This window comes from Erpetoichthys calabaricus, chromosome 2 (genome assembly GCF_900747795.2).
Source record: "Erpetoichthys calabaricus chromosome 2, fErpCal1.3, whole genome shotgun sequence".
NCBI classification, from domain to species: Eukaryota; Metazoa; Chordata; class Cladistia; order Polypteriformes; family Polypteridae; genus Erpetoichthys; species Erpetoichthys calabaricus.
In genome coordinates this window covers 309,502,422-309,519,294 of record NC_041395.2, presented here as the reverse complement: position 1 = coordinate 309,519,294, position 16,873 = coordinate 309,502,422, and the positions used below count along the sequence as shown (strand labels likewise).

General features: G+C 37.7%; 1 protein-coding gene across 2 annotated transcripts in view; it reads right to left on the bottom strand.

The window, feature by feature from the left end:
• Window positions 1-16,873, bottom strand: part of pcgf6 (polycomb group ring finger 6) — a 97,192-nt gene that overhangs the window by 63,701 nt on the left and 16,618 nt on the right. For both annotated transcript variants that reach the window (XM_051922187.1, XM_051922188.1), the window contains exons 7-8: window positions 10,311-10,338; window positions 7,318-7,416 (exon numbers count right to left, since the gene is read on the bottom strand). In XM_051922187.1, coding sequence (XP_051778147.1) covers window positions 7,318-7,416; window positions 10,311-10,338 — 127 coding nt within the window. The remainder of the gene's footprint in view (window positions 1-7,317; window positions 7,417-10,310; window positions 10,339-16,873) is intronic.

The following is a 16,873-nucleotide window of genomic DNA, read 5'->3' as shown; positions in this document are numbered from 1 at the left end:
GAGACTGTCATAAAGGCAGAGGAAAATCAATAGGGCTGTTTGGCTTTTAAGTATGCGAAGCACCGCGGCACAAAGCTGTTGAAGGCGGCAGCTCACACCCCCTCCGTCAAGAGCACAGAAAGAGAGAGAGAGAGACAGAGAAAAACAAGCAAGCAAAAATCAATATGTGCCCTTCGAGCTTTTAAGTATGCAAAGCACCGTGCAGCATGTCGTTTCAGGAAGCAGCTGCACAAAAGATAGCAACGTGAAGATAATCTTTCAGCATTTTTAGACAAGCGTCCGTATCGTCTAGGTATGCGAACAGCCCCCCTGCTCAATCCCCCTACGTCAGGATCAGAGAAAGTCGGCGCAAGAGAAAGAGAAATGTAAGCTGGGTAGCTTCTCAGCCATCTGCCAATAGCGTCCCTTGTATGAAATCAACTGGGCAAACCAACTGAGGAAGCATGTACCAGAAATTAAAAGACCCATTGTCCGCAGAAATCCACGAACCATTACAGTAATCCCTCGCTATATCGCGCTTCACTCTATCGCGGATTTTATATGTAAGCATATTTAAACATATATCGCGGATTTTTCGCTGCTTCGCGGGTTTCTGCGGACAATGGGTCTTTTAATTTCTGGTACATGCTTCCTCAGTTGGTTTGCCCAGTTGATTTCATACAAGGGACGCTATTGGCAGATGGCTGAGAAGCTACCCAACTTACTTTTCTCTCTCTCTCTTGTGCTGACTTTCTCTGATCCTGACGTAGGGGGATTGAGCAGGGGGGCTGTTCGCACACCTAGACGATACGGACGCTCGTCAAAAAATGCTCAAAGATTATCTTCACTTTGCTCCCTTCTGTGCAGCTGCTTCGTGAAGCGACATGCTGCACGGTGCTTCGCATACTTAAAAGCTCGAAGGGCACGTATTGATTTTTGATTATTTGTTTTTCTCTGTCTCTCTGCTCCTGACGGAGGGGGTGTGAGCTGCCGCCTTCAACTGCTTTGTGCCACGGTGCTTCGCATACTTAAAAGCCAAACAGCCGTATTGATTTGTTTGCTTTCCTCTCTCTCTCTCTGACACGCACTCCTTTGAAGAGGAAGATATGTTTGCATTCTTTTAATTGTGAGACGGAACTGTCATCTCTGTCTTGTCATGGAGCACAGTTTAAACTTTTGAAAAAGAGACAAATGTTTGTTTGCAGTGTTTGAATAAAGCTCCTGTCTCTCTACAACTTCCTGTGTTTCTGTGCAAATCTGTGACCCAAGCATGACAATATAAAAATAACCATATAAGCATATGGTTTCTACTTCGCGGATTTTCACCTTTCGCGGGGGGGTCTGGAACGCAACCCCCGCGATGGAGGAGGGATTACTGTACCTCTAAACCTAGGACTCTCATCGTGTGTTTTGAAAAATGACAATTTAAATTACATATAATGTTACTCCTCAGACAGAAACATGAGATTATATTTGAAAATAACCACATTCATATTTTTCCTGATTTCTAACCCTCAACAGCTCCTAAACGTGTCACATTTTACAACATTAAACAGCGCTTATGGAAAGCCAAAATCAGATACAGCCTCTTGTATCCTGCCAAACTGAAAGTGGACATTCAAGGCAAGCTCTACATTTTTACTTCTATGGAGGAAGCAGAAAAATAGCTAAAAAAAACTGATCCCGACACTTTTTTGAAATACGATTGTGGGTCGCATTCTCTCCTGGCATGGCAAAGAAGATCTAATCAGCTGGTTGATCTGCTTGCAATGATACTGGTACCATAATTATACATCCTATTTACTTCTCTGACACTTTTTCCTTAGGTTTTATGTTTTAATTACAATTATATCTTTTTTTTTTTTTTTTTTTTTTTAATGGAGGCTGTTTAACATCATACTCTTGGTTAACTGTATGAGGGCTTACTATACTTATCCAGGGCTACTGTTTAACATCATTCTCTGGGTTTACTCTTTCAAGACGGTTCAAGATTATATTTTATGCTTATAGTATTTGGACTGTATTGTCAATAGATATCTCAATTTTAATCCTTATACACCGCTGCTGGGGGGCTTGTTTTGTTTTGGACGTGCTTTGTCTCTAGGTATGTCAGAGGAGTAGGACTTTGTGAAGTGTGGTCTAGCCTCACATGGGGAGGCAAAATGGGAGGGGGGATGGGGGGAGAGAAACAGAGCAAGCTATTTCTAATGTATCCTTTTAATCCTCATTTTGTGAGATGGAATGTTAAACGGCTGAATCATGAATTAAAGAGAACGAAAGTATTCTCGCACCTAACAGGCATAATGCTAAAATAGCATTATTACAGGAGACCCACTTATTAAGCAAGGATCAGTGGACTGGCCAAATATTCCATTCCAGCTTTACAAAGAAAACTAGAGGTGTGGGAATTCTTAGGCATAGAACGATCTCATTTGTAGTGACAGATGTAGTATCTGATCCTGAAGGGAGATATGTGATTGTCATGGGTAATCGTATTTAACTGTAAAGTGGTTTTTGATAAATATCGATGCACCCAATGTGGATGATAGGGACTTCATACAAAACGTATTTTATTACGTATCCATTCCCAATGTGAACACTCATAAAATTATAATGGCTGGGGACTTAAAATTGTATTTTAAATACAACACAATTTAAATACGGGGCGATGACGTCTAACACTGCAAAAACAATTACACAGTTTGTAACTGATCACAACTTCTCAGACCCCTGGAGATTTCTAAACCCAAATTCAAGAGCATATACCTTCTACTCGCCAGTGCATCACTGCTACTCAAGAATTGATTATTTTTTTTTTTATAAATAATTTCTTGCCTACAATTAAATCTTGTAAGTACGACGCTATTGTTACCTTCGACTATGCCCCTTTGATCATGGAGCTAAAATCACTACGCCCCACATACTCATCTCACAGATGGCATCTAAACCCACTTTTATTAGCAGACGAGAACTGTACAGAATATATATCCAAGCAAATAGATTTTTTTAAATTTTTTTTTAAAGAGACAAATACATCCTCAGATTTCTGTAGGAATACTCTGGGAAACTATAAAGACTTTAAGAGGACAGATTATCTCATATCTTACACACAAAAATCAATTGGAAACCAAGAAGGCATCAGAGCTAATCAGTGAAATTACCACAATAAATCAAGAACATTCCAGGTGTCCAAATGAAGCACTTCATAGGAAAAGACTGGCTCCGACAACTAAAGAAACAGAACAACTCATTTTTAAATCAAGACATCATTACTATGAACATGGAGAGAAAGCTAGTAAGATTTCAGCTTAACAAATCCACAAGCAGGAAATTCACAATACAATCCAAGCAATTATCAACACACAAAAACAAAATCATTGACCATAAAAATATAATGCACACATTTAGAGACTACTATAAGTGCTTATATTATACGGAGTTTAAAGAAGACAAGACACAACCTAATGCATTTCTGGATGCATTACAGATACCACAACTAGATACTCCCAGTGCAGAGGAATTGTATAAACCTCTGGCAATATCAGAATTACTAGATGATTTAAATTCACTTCAGAGTGGGAAAGCAGCAAGCCCTGATGGCTACCCTGACAGATTTTTAAAAAAAAATCTAAATTAAGATAGCTCCCCTTTTATTAGCAACATTTATAGAAGCTAGAGACAATAAAATTCTACCTCAAACTTTTCATTAAGCCTCAATTACCGTCTTTCCTAAGCAAAATAAGGACTTATTACAATGTACATCATACAGACCAATTTCACTTTAATGATGTTAAGATACTCACCAGAGTTCTAGCTAGAAGGATCGAGAAAGCGTTTCCTTCTGTAATATCACAAGACCAAACTGAATTTATTAAAGGCAGACACTTAGCTTCCAATCGTTAAAGCCTGTTTAATGTAATATATTCACGCAGAAATTCTAAAACCACAGAGGTACTATTATCGTTGGATGCAGAAAATGCATTTGATATGGTTGAATGGAACTACCTTTTCTCTATATTGGAGAATTTTGGGTTTGGCACAAACATTTGTGCATGGATCAAACTACTGTATACCAGTCCATAAGCTTCAGTTTTTTATTAACAACATTAATTCAGACCACTTCAAACTAGAATGTGGTACTAGACAAGGATGTCCGTTGCCACCACTGCTTTTTGCAATCGCCATTGAGCCACTGGCAGCTCACTGTCGAAATGCTTATGAGATAAAGGGGGTTGTCAGAGAAGGACTTGAACAGAAAATTTCTATATGCAGATGATATGATAATGTATATATTTTCAATCCACAAAATGCTGTGCCTGCAGTCCTAACACCACTGACAGAATTTCAAAAGATTTCTGGTCTCAGAATTAATTTGAACAAATGTGTGCGCTTTCCAGTGAATTCTTAAGCACACAATATTAGATTGGACACCTTCCGTTTTATCATCGCAGATCAAATTTAAATACCTAGGGGTAAACATCACAAGTAAATATAAAGCTCTTTATCAACAACATTTTGCTGTCCGCATGGAAAAAAATTAAGCAAGACTTACATAGATGGTCTACCCTTCATCTAACTTTAGCTGGAAAAATTAACGCTGTCAAGAATATCCTTCCTAAGCTTCTTTTTCTATTTCAAAAAATCCAATATACATAAATAAATCATTTTTTAAGAAATTAGGTTCAATCATAACCTAATTTATTTGGAATTCAAATCATCCACGTATCCAAAGGGCGACCCTACAAAGACCTAAGGCAGAAGGTGGCATGGCTCTACCTAACTTTCAATTTTGTTACTGGACGGCGAATACACAAGCTGTAAAATCATGGACATTGACACAAACAGATGAACACGCACTAACTTGGTCTGCAATAGCAATAAAATCCACAGTACTTCTTAATATTCCTTGCTTTGTACACTTACAGATAAGTACATAGACAACATCTTCGATCCTACGAACAATTACACTCCAAATTTAACTTTTCAGCAACACATTTCTTTCACTACCTTCAAATTAGAAACTTTGTTAAACAAAACCTGCCTAATTTTCCTCACCTCTCACCTAACTCTATTCCGGAAAAAATATTGATCAGTCTCGAGGACAGCATTTCTGTAATATATAAAAACATTTTGAAGTCTCTCCTTTTTAAAGATCCTAAAGTACAGTGGGAAAAGTATCTCTCACTCAACATCTCAGAAAAGGAGTGGAAGGTAGCAATCCACAGAATTCAATCGAGCTGCAAATGCACAAAGCATACAATTATTCAACTTAAAATTATATATTGATCACATCTGTCTCATTTAAAATTGTCCAAAATGTTTCCAGGGCAAGATCCAACCTGTGAATGTTGCAATCAAGTTCCAGCCTCATTAGGCCATATGTTTTGGAAATGCACCAAACAAACATCATTCTGGACCAAAATCTTTAAACACCTTTCAGACAGGCTTGGTGTCACAATCCCTCCTAATCCACTGCTGTTTTTGGTGTACTTCCAGATGGGCTTAAAGGACAAACAAACTGTAATTGCCTTTACTTCACTATTGGCACGTAGACTTATCTTGCTCAACTGGAAGAATGCTAACTCACCTCTTTTAAGTCAGTTATATATTATCTAAAATTGGAAAAAATCTAATTCTCACTTAGAGCATCTGTACAGAACTTTTTCAAAACTTGGCAGGATCTAATCAATAACATTTTAGAATAAGCATTTAATTATTTACACATTGTTACTATTGTTAAAGTTTTTTTCTGCTGGCCTGGCTCTCTTTCTCATGGGTGGGGGTTGATTCATTTCGACTAGTTTTGTTAAACTTGACTTGCTTGTATGGATTGTTGTTTGATTCTAATGAAATTAAAAAAATGTGAAAAAATTAAAAAAAAAAAAAAAAAGAACTATCAATGCTATCAAAGCCATCAGTGCAGAAACCCATAACAAGTAATAACAGTAACCAACACCACCATTTGAATAGGCTGGAATTAGCCACTATATTGCACTGCAGCTGAATTAAAATGTCACAATTAAATACATCAAATAGCAGATTTAAGGTGAAAGTTTCTTTTAAAAACAGTTTGCTATAACCTGATGAGGCGAAGCAAACAATATCTTAAACAACACGGGGCATCAATGCGTTTTATTAGTGATTTAAACAGCAAGATGGAAGTGGTGAAATAATATTTTCTTAATACTTTATATCAGTTTTATTTCTATGCAGTGTTACAACAAGCTGACAGATGATTTACAGAGCAAATAAGCAAACTGTGCCTCATAATTACAACAAATGTTTTTCAGTTTATATAATAGCTAATGTAAATCCCATTTTTAGTTTAGGTCCCTGCTTGCTACTTACTTTTAAGAATTTATTTTATTAAAAGGAAGTGACACGACTTTAAGCATACATTAAAGTCTATAGATATTTTCCCTTTATTTACCAGAGATGTTACAATGAGAATTGTCTTGCTTTTCAAAAGAACGTCTAGCTGCAATTTACAATTCAGTGTTTCGGTTCATTAAAAACTGTGCATGAGACAAACCACTTATCTGTGACTTCACTTCAGATGCGCTGGTTGATGATTATTTTTAACTGATGTTTTCAAAAAGATAATAATTTTCATCATATGTATATGTATTTAGTTTTTTTCCTTTTTAAGCATTAGCTTCCATATAAAAACAAAACAATGTTAAATTTTAAAAAACAAAATACATAGAATGTCCTTTCCATTCTCACGAATCCTTTTGTATATACAACTTTACATTCTAAATGCTGCCAGCTAAGATGTAAAGACTAAAGAAAATTAAATGCAACACCAGAATTAAAAAAAGAAAAGAAATGCTAATAGATTACTTCAAAGAAATACTTGTGCTAAATCTGCAAATAATAAGAATTTATGATGCGTAGAATAAGAAAAATGTCACAGTTGATACTCAACATGGGATGAATGTATTATAATTCTGTTGTGTAATGAGTGTTAGCTATGTTTGACAAGTACAGATGGTGTTAATTTCATTAGATCATAAAATCAGACAAGACCGATATTTTGCTTTTATTTGTAGGCTTCTGCTCAGACCAGGATGAACTCTGAGTGTTCCATTTTCACAATGACTATGGACCATTGACTTTATTTGATAAAACTTGTGCCCCAGTTTCTAAAAATTCAATTCAATTCTTCAATAAGTAAAGTTAAGTTGTTTGTGTGTTCATAAAATATGCAGATATACAGTATTTTGTTATTTGTTACTTACTCAGTTTTTTTGTTTTAGGTAAAGAAAAAATGCACATGTTTAATCAATGTTAAAGCTAAAGGATACTCCCAAGACATGTTGGAATTATGAAAATTACCTGGCATGCTGGACCAATTCCCATTTTCCTCCTAATAAACAATTCAACATGTCTGATTGTTGCATCTCCAGAGACACGCACAAACCTCTTCTCTAAAGGCTAAAATTAAATGAAAAAGAATTAAATTAATGAAATTACATTTTACAGAGGAATTCAGCAAAGTTAACTGATTCATCATAAAAAGTGTACTTAGGACAAAAAAATTAATACAAATTAGTAAACCTTGCATTAGAAGAAAAAAAAAACTGCCTAGTAAAGTGTAAATAAAAAAAAAATTAAAAACCTTCAGGTCTAGACTAAATGCAATTTTTGCAAAGAAGGACAAGTTGAAACTAAACTTAGTGTATGCTGAATGCACTGAAGAAATCGGAAGCAGACTGAGGGAAAGCCAGGTAATCACAACATTCTTAAAAGGGATTTAGCAAGTTGCAATGTAAAAATGTGAAGGATCGAGTATTAAACAGTCACATAAAGAAAGAATCAAGGCTTTTCAGATGAAGGGATTAAAACACATATTATGAGTCAGATGGATGGAGAAAAAGACAAATGAATTAGTTTTGGAAAAGGCAGAGACAACTTGGTTTCTTTCAGGTGAAACAAGAGGTAACTTAAAAATTCTCATCCATTCATCCATTGTCCACTGCTTATCCGAAGTCAGGTCGCAGGGACAGTAGCCTAAGCAGGGGAGCCCAGACCTCCCTCTCCCCGGTCACCTCCTCCAGCTCCTCTGGGGGGACCCCCGAGGCGTTCCCAGGCCAGCTGGGAGATATAATCCCTCTAGCGTGTCCTGGGTCTGCCCCGTGGCCTTCTCCCAGTGGGACATGCCCGGAACACCCCCCTAGGGAGGTGTCCAGGGGGCATCCTGACCAGATGCCTGAACCACCTCAACTGACTCCTATCAATGCGGAGGAGCAGCGACTCTGAGTCTCTCCCGGATAACTGATCTCTAAGGGAAAGTCCAGCCACCCTGCGGAGAAAACTCATTTTGGCTACTTGTATCCGCGATCTTGCTCTTTCGGTCACTACCCAAAGCTCATGGCCATAGGTGAGGGTAGGAATGTAGATCGATTGGTAAATCGACAGCCTCGTCCTTTGGCTCAGCTCTCTCTTCACCACAACAGACCATTGCAGAGCCCACATTACTGCGGATGCCGCACCGATCCATCTGTCAACCTCTCGCTCCATTCTTCCCTCACTCATGAACAAGACCCCGAGATACTTGAACTCCTCCACTTGAGGCAGTAATGTGTTCCCAACCCGGAGAGAGCATTCCACCCTTTTCCAGCAGAGAACCATGACCTCGGATTTAGAGCTGCTGACCCTCATCCCCACCGCTTCACACTTGGCTGTGAACCGCTCCTGTGAGAGCTGGAGGTCACTGTCCGTTGAAGCCAACAGAACCACGTCATCCGCAAATAGAGATGAGATTCTGAGGTCACAGAACCAGACCCCCTCCACTCCTTGGCTGCGCCTAGAAATTCTGTTCATAAAACTTATGAACAGAATCGGTGACAAAGGGCAGCCCTGGTGCAGTCCAACCCCAAAAGGAAATTAGTTTGACTTATTACCGACAATGCGGAAAAAGCTCCTGCTCCTCCTGTGCAGGGACTGAATGGCTCGTAATAATGAGCTTTGTACTCCAATACTCTTGGAGCACACCCCACAGGATGCTTCGAGGGACACGGTCGAATGCCTTCTCCAAATCCACAAAGCACATGTGGACTGGTTGGGCAAACTCCCATGCCCCCTCCAGGATCCTGACCAAGGTGTAGAGCTGGTCCCGTGCTCCACGGCTGGGACGGAATCCGCATTGTTCCTCTTCAATCCGAGATTTGACTATCAACCGAACTCTCTTCTCCAGCACCCCTGCATAGACCTTACTGGGGACGCTGAGGAGTGTGATCCCCCTATAGTTGGAGCACATCCTCCGGTCACCATTCTTAAAAAGGGGGACCACCACCCCGGTTTGGCAATCCAGAGGCACTGCCCCTGATATCCATGCAATGCTGCAGAGACGTGTCAACCAGGACAGCCCCACAACATGCAGAGCATGGAGGAACCCAGGGTGGACCTCAACATATGAAAAAGCAAGGGACAAGAACAGACAGATAGAAAATGATCTAATAATGCACTTCATAGCATGGTCATCCCTTGATCTTACGACGATTCAGATTAGATCAAAAATCATAAAGGATATAACGCACAGAATGAATGTTTTTACCAGCGACTGAATAGATCACTTTTACCCTCATTCTCAAACACTAACACACAAGATGAAACTAACCATGACATCTTCTTTGAACTCACTTACCTTATTATCAATGACTTTAAATCATTTGCTTTATACACAACTTGATGACAACACTCAGTTAAATTAAATATGGGGAATAAAAAAAAAAAACAAAAAAAACCTGAGCATCCTCAGATAAATTATGGAAAAGCCAGATTATATGGACCTGAAATCCAAATACTAATACAGATCTTAATTCCTGACTCAGATACTATGTTTAACATGAAGAGAAAAAAAAAAAACAAAAAAAAAAAAAAAAAAAAAAAACCACAGTCCTTGAAGAAGCGTTATTTCAGGAAGCCAGGATATAATTTTACTGCTAAAACTGTAATAAACAATCTACAAACAAAATTACTCTAAAACTTAAAATTATTTATCAATTGATTTCTATATACACTATACACAGTTAAACATTTAAATGTAAAGTATGTCTATGTTGCATTTACTTTATATTTGTAAATCTGTGTGTCAACTTTTTGTTCACTGCAAAAAGACCCTTATCAGAACAAAGTGAACTGAATTACTAAAATAGCTGGTTACTTATACACATTTCTGAAATATTTTAAATATGCAGAATATCACATCAGCTTTATAATCAAAAAGCTGAGCAAACGTTTTATAATGCCTTTACAATAATGTTTTTGAAAAACTGTTAATGTAAACAGCTGCTTTACAAAGCATACTTAAGAGACAATTTGCATACCTTATAATTGTCAATACCTTCTTCAGCACTGGAATAAGAAATAAAAAGATGAATATGAATAAAAACAGAGTATACATTATCCCCATTTTCTTACACAAGTTTAGGTAAACAGAGAACTGGGAAAAAATAAAAGATTCCTGAAATTACTGCTAGAGATATGGAGGTCTAGAGTCAGACATTCTTTGCCAATTTTGAGTGCAGTCCTTACCAGACAGAAAAACAGACAAAATCCATTTAAAAATAAAATAGAATAAACACATTTCTATAGTCTTTTAAGGCAGACATCCAGACTTAAACAAGCCCTGGGTTCAGAGCTCAGCATGAGCATTACCTGAATGGAGTTGGCATAGGGTTTTCTAAAAGCATTGCTTCCACAACCCACAAACGTGAATGGTAGTTTAACTGGAGACACTAAATGGGCACAGTATGAATGAATATGGCCATGTGCATCAGTGTACCCTCCAATAGGTGGCAAATCATTCAAGGTTGTCTTCCACCTTATATCATGTGCTGTGAAGATAGGCACCGACTACTGCCGACAGTGAATTTTAGAACTAAAAGTTAAAAACATGCACGCGAACACACACACGCACACACCAGTCATTCCTCGTATTACTTAAATTTCACCAGCAACACACCTGCCTCAAATTAGTAAAGTAGTGATTAGCCAAGCCAGGTGTGCTAGTAGTTCAAGTTAACAAATAAACGGATGCACTGAATGGTAACCACAAATACTAGGATGTCTTCAAAAGAGGTTTTGAAATGGCTAAGCAAACATTCTTGACGGGCAAAAAGGCATGGCCTTGTAACAGCTAGGCTATAATATCAGCAAGCAATATCTCACTAAATTATATTTCCAAGATGTGGTATTCAATCTGTGAAATCATTTTTTTTTTTTTACATACTTTGTCTTAATTTTGAAAAGAAGATTATTAAAACATCATACTACTACCCATACCAGTCAAACATACTACTCCTTTAAACAAATATTAGCATCACAAATACAACAAACTGCTTCAAAATCAGAGAAAATACACAGAAAAAAAAAAGAACAAAATAAGATTAAACCCCCACCCAAGACAAGATGAAAAAAGACACAAACAGAAATCCCATGTAACTATTTTAAATGTAATAGAACAATAAATAACAGAGTTAAATGCAGGTCCAGCACAGCATGCTTATTCTAAAATTATACTAATGAATTCTTTCCACGTTTTAAAAATTTTTAGATCTTAAAAGGGATTTTTTTAAAAATTTGAAATAATGAAGAATGTTGCGTTCCCACGGAGATATAGAAGGTGGGTTGGGATTCTTCCTGTTCAGAAAATTAAGTCTACATGCTAGTATTGATTGATTTTTTCCCCATGCACTTTACAACAAATATCTCCAATAATGGATTAGGAGTGACTGTGGCACCAAGCCTACCTGAAAAAAATACAAAGATTTTTGTTTAAAATTATGTCAATTTAGTGCATTCTCAAAAGAAAATGTGACTAATAAAAGATTTTTAGTTTGTATTGCAGAAAATGCCTGCTATAATAATAATAATAGTCATAGAGAGTGTAATCAGATGGTAGTATGGCTCTGGCTACTTTTATTAAAATTAGTATTTTGCATTATTATTGTAGCAACTCATCCTGTGAGAGAAGGGGCAGGTGAGTCTCTGAGGTGGGAGGGCAAAGTCGTGCGCACTGAAAAGAACAGTTCCAACTTGTGTGGTTATTGCACTATCAATATACTTTCTGTAGAATGTTCTAGTCTGCATATCACATAAATGAATGATAAGTTAAATATAATGCAGAGATGCAAAAAATTAGGAAATAAACGAATGATGATTATTCTGTGCTGCCAACAGAAAATAAATTGGTGATGTGATTTAATGTTTACAACAATAAGCATTATTTTTATTTTATGATCCTTGTATTTTGAAATGCTACATACAGTACCTTCAAAAATAGAAAGAAACGGAATGGAAGATGTTTTGCTTGGTAAACTTAAGGATATTTTTCCATTAGAAAACCTTTTAAAAAAAATTCTCCACCAACATCAATTTATGTAGAAAGGGAATTTTGAAAATGGAAAAGTATGCTCTCAAAATTACTTGATTTCAGTAGTGTGACAAGTTTGACAGCTTTGTTTAGTAACCTGTATTGTAGAACTTGTTTTGGTAGACTCTGCTGAGGCAGAATTCAATGTTAATGAACATTTTCTTTGATTTGTCTTTTATATAATTTTGCTTCATGACAACAAAGATGTTTTGAAATGCAACAGTCTAGCTAGGCTTGCTTGTTTTTATTCAATGGGAATCCTGAGGAGCTGAGAAGAATACCTTTTTTGAATACTTATTGGTTTTATTGTCATCCCTTTCTTTTTTATTGTGTAATCTATATACAGTATTTCTACAGTATATTTCTAAGATTTTGAATCTTAAAAGGCATGTTCAAAATATATTTATTTGTTGTTCAGTTATTCTCATTATATTATTTTGCACAGTACAGAATAGGGCTGTACGATTTCTTTAAAGCTCACATCATCACTTCAAAACCATGACAATGTTTGATTCCATCGTTGGGATGTGATTGGAGAGGTGCTTGTGGATTACTAATAATTAGCTACTCAACCCATGTAACATGGAGAGCTTTAATGGATCTGAATAAATGTCTACCAATAGTAAAATAGAAGTTACTAATGAATTTTATTCACTCAAATACATCATCCTAAGTTGATTTTTTTCTGCTACCTGCTAAACAAAAAAGTGACTCGCATGTGATATAGAAAAAACAAAACAAAAAAATTCTTACTTGTTTCATTGGGGCTTGGCTACAGAACAAATTTTACCTTTTCTTATCATGCGTGCAAAAAAAGCACATAACACTGAGTGCAAGTTTGCAATATATGATGTGCATGTAAAACTACAATGGCACTGGCTTTAAGAAAATGTAAGGTACTGCTTTGATATATAGTGTTACTAGTTCATTTCAGATTAATTATCTTGTGTACACAGTACAATTACATTCCTATTTGCCTGCAAGCAGTGCTTGAAGTGGAATCTCCCAATTTGTTATTACTTTTACATGATGGAGCAAAAAGTTCTCCCCTGAAGGTTGGTCCACATGAATATTATTAGTACAGTAATCCCTCCTCCATCGTGGGGGTTGCGTTCCAGAGCCACCCGCGAAATAAGAAAATCCGCGAAGTAGAAACCATATGTTTATATGGTTATTTTTATATTGTCATGCTTGGGTCACAGATTTGCACAAAAACACAGGAGGTTGTAGAGAGACAGGAACATTATTCAAACACTGCAAACAAACATTTGTCTCTTTTTCAAAAGTTTAAACTGTGCTCCATGACAAGACAGAGATGACAGTTCTGTCTCACAATTAAAAGAATGCAAACATATCTTCCTCTTCAAAGGAGTGTGCGTCAGGAGCACAGAATGTCACATAGATAGAGAAAACAATCTCTAGCAAACAAATCAATAGGGCTGTTTGGCTTTTAAGTATGTGAAGCACCGCGGCACAAAGCTGTTGAAGGCGGCAGCTCACACCCCCTCCGTCAGGAGCAGGGGGAGAGAGGGAGAGAGGAAGAGAGAGGGAGAGAGAGAGAGAGAGACAGTTTGTTTTTCAGTCAAAAATCAATACGTGCCCTTCAAGCTTTTAAGTATGCGAAGCACCGGTGCAGCATGTCGTTTCAGGAAGCAGCTGCACAAAAGATAGCAACGTGAAGATAATCTTTCAGCATTTTTAGACGAGCGTCCGTATCGTCTAGGTGTGCGAACAGCCCCCCTGCTCAATCCCCATACGTCAGGATCACAGAAAGTCAGCGCAAGAGAAAGAGAAAAGTAAGCAATCTAGCTTCTCAGCCATCTGCCAATAGCGTCCCTTGTATGAAATCAACTGGGCAAACCAACTGAGGAAGCATGTACCAGAAATTAAAAGACCCATTGTCCGCAGAAATCCACGAACCAGCAAAAAATCCGCGATATATATTTAAATATGCTTACATATAAAATCCGCGATGGAGTGAAGCCGCGAAATAGCGAGGGATCACTGTACAAGGTACTGAAGGGAGAGGTGATCCCATGAAGCACTGAACACTGCCCCACTTCAAGGACTTCCCACAATACCAAACAAGCACCACCATACCACCACTTTCCTTGTCCAGTGTTCGAATCTCACTGCATAGGTTATGTATATTAAATTTAAAAAAAAAAAAAAAAAAAAAAACACACCAGAAGGATAGGCCACTGCTGCCTGGTGACTATGTTCAGAATAAGCAGGTTAGGAAAATGGATGGTGAATGAAAAAAATATATGTAGGGCTGTTGAAAATTTGCATTAGCCTGGGGATCTGTCACCCACTATATGAGCTGACATTCCATCATGCAAATGGGTGGTTTCAGAGAGACCTTTAAAATGCCCAAGTCTCAAAAGAATTCCAACTTGTGTGGCCTCAGTGAGTAATCATTTTAAGGATAGTTAGCTACCTAAAACAGTATAAAAAAAAAATCAGAAATCATTGGCACTCAGAGTCTACAAGCACTGCAGCAGCACAAACCCCCATTCTTCCCATTGAAAATTTTGTTGTGACAAATTGATCAGGCTGCCTCAAGCTCAGCTACAGTGCACTATTACTAAACTAGTCACAAATCTCATGTGGTTCATGCTGCAAATATGAAAGCATGACAGTTTTGTTATAATGCACGCAAGATTAATGAAGTACAGTGGTGTGAAAAACTATTTGCCCCCTTCCTGATTTCTTATTCTTTTGCATGTTTGTCACACAAAATGTTTCTGATCATCAAACACATTTAACCATTAGTCAAATATAACACAAGTAAACACAAAATGCAGTTTTTAAATGATGGTTTTTATTATTATTCAGGGAGAAAAAAAATCCAAACCTACATGGCCCTGTGTGAAAAAGTAATTGCCCCCTTGTTAAAAAATAACCTAACTGTGGTGTATCACACCTGAGTTCAATTTCCGTAGCCACCCCCAGGCCTGATTACTGCCACACCTATTTCAATGAAGAAATCACTTAAATAGGAGCTGCCTGACACAGAGAAGTAGACCAAAAGCACCTCAAAAGCTAGACATCATGCCAAGATCCAAAGAAATTCAGGAACAAATGAGAACAGAAGTAATTGAGATCTATCAGTCTGGTAAAGGTTATAAAGCCATTTCTAAAGCTTTGGGACTCCAGCGAACCACAGTGAGAGCCATTATCCACAAATGGCAAAAACATGGAACACTGGTGAACCTTCCCAGGAGTGGCCGGCCGACCAAAATTACCCCAACAGCGCAGAGACGACTCATCCGAGAGGTCACAAAAGACCCCAGGACAACGTCTAAAGAACTGCAGGCCTCACTTGCCTCAATTAAGGTCAGTGTTCACGACTCCACCATAAGAAAGAGACTGGGCAAAAACGGCCTGCATGGCAGATTTCCAAGACGCAAACCACTGTTAAGCAAAAAGAACATTAGGGCTCGTCTCAATTTTGCTAAGAAACATCTCAATGATTGCCAAGACTTTTGGGAAAATACCTTGTGGACTGATGAGTCAAAAGTTGAACTTTTTGGAAGGCAAATGTCCCGTTACATCTGGCGTAAAAGGAACACAGCATTTCAGAAAAAGAACATCATACCAACAGTAAAATATGGTGGTGGTAGTGTGATGGTCTGGGGTTGTTTTGCTGCTTCAGGACCTGGAAGGCTTGCTGTGATAGATAGAACCATGAATTCTACTGTCTACCAAAAAATCCTGAAGGAGAATGTCCGGCCATCTGTTCGTCAACTCAAGCTGAAGCGATCTTGGGTGCTGCAACAGGACAATGACCCAAAACACACCAGCAAATCCACCTCTGAATGGCTGAAGAAAAACAAAATAAAGACTTTGGAGTGGCCTAGTCAAAGTCCTGACCTGAATCCAATTGAGATGCTATGGCATGACCTTAAAAAGGCGGTTCATGCTAGAAAACCCTCAAATAAAGCTGAATTACAACAATTTTGCAAAGATGAGTGGGCCAAAATTCCTCCAGAGCGCTGTAAAAGACTCATTGCAAGTTATCGCAAACGCTTGATTGTAGTTATTGCTGCTAAGGGTGGCCCAACCAGTTATTAGGTTCAGGGGGCAATTACTTTTTCACACAGGGCCATGTAGGTTTGGATTTTTTTTTCTCCCTAAATAATAAAAACCACCATTTACAAACTGCATTTTGTGTTTACTTGTGTTATATTTGACTAATGGTTAAATGTGTTTGATGATCTGAAACATTTTGTGTGACAAACATGCAAAAGAATAAGAAATCAGGAAGGGGGCAAATAGTTTTTCACACCACTGTATATACAGTAAGTGACGACTGCAGTTTGACACTTTGAGGAAATTTCTGTAAATATTTGTATGCAATCATTGATGTTTATTTACAATGATAATGAGCCCAGCCAATTGATGATGGACAACCTTCAACCATCGACTCAGCCCTAGTACATATATTTTGGAATTATTTCAGTTGATTAAAATAGTCCTTATGAAAAGAAACATCACAGTAGAACTATCCCC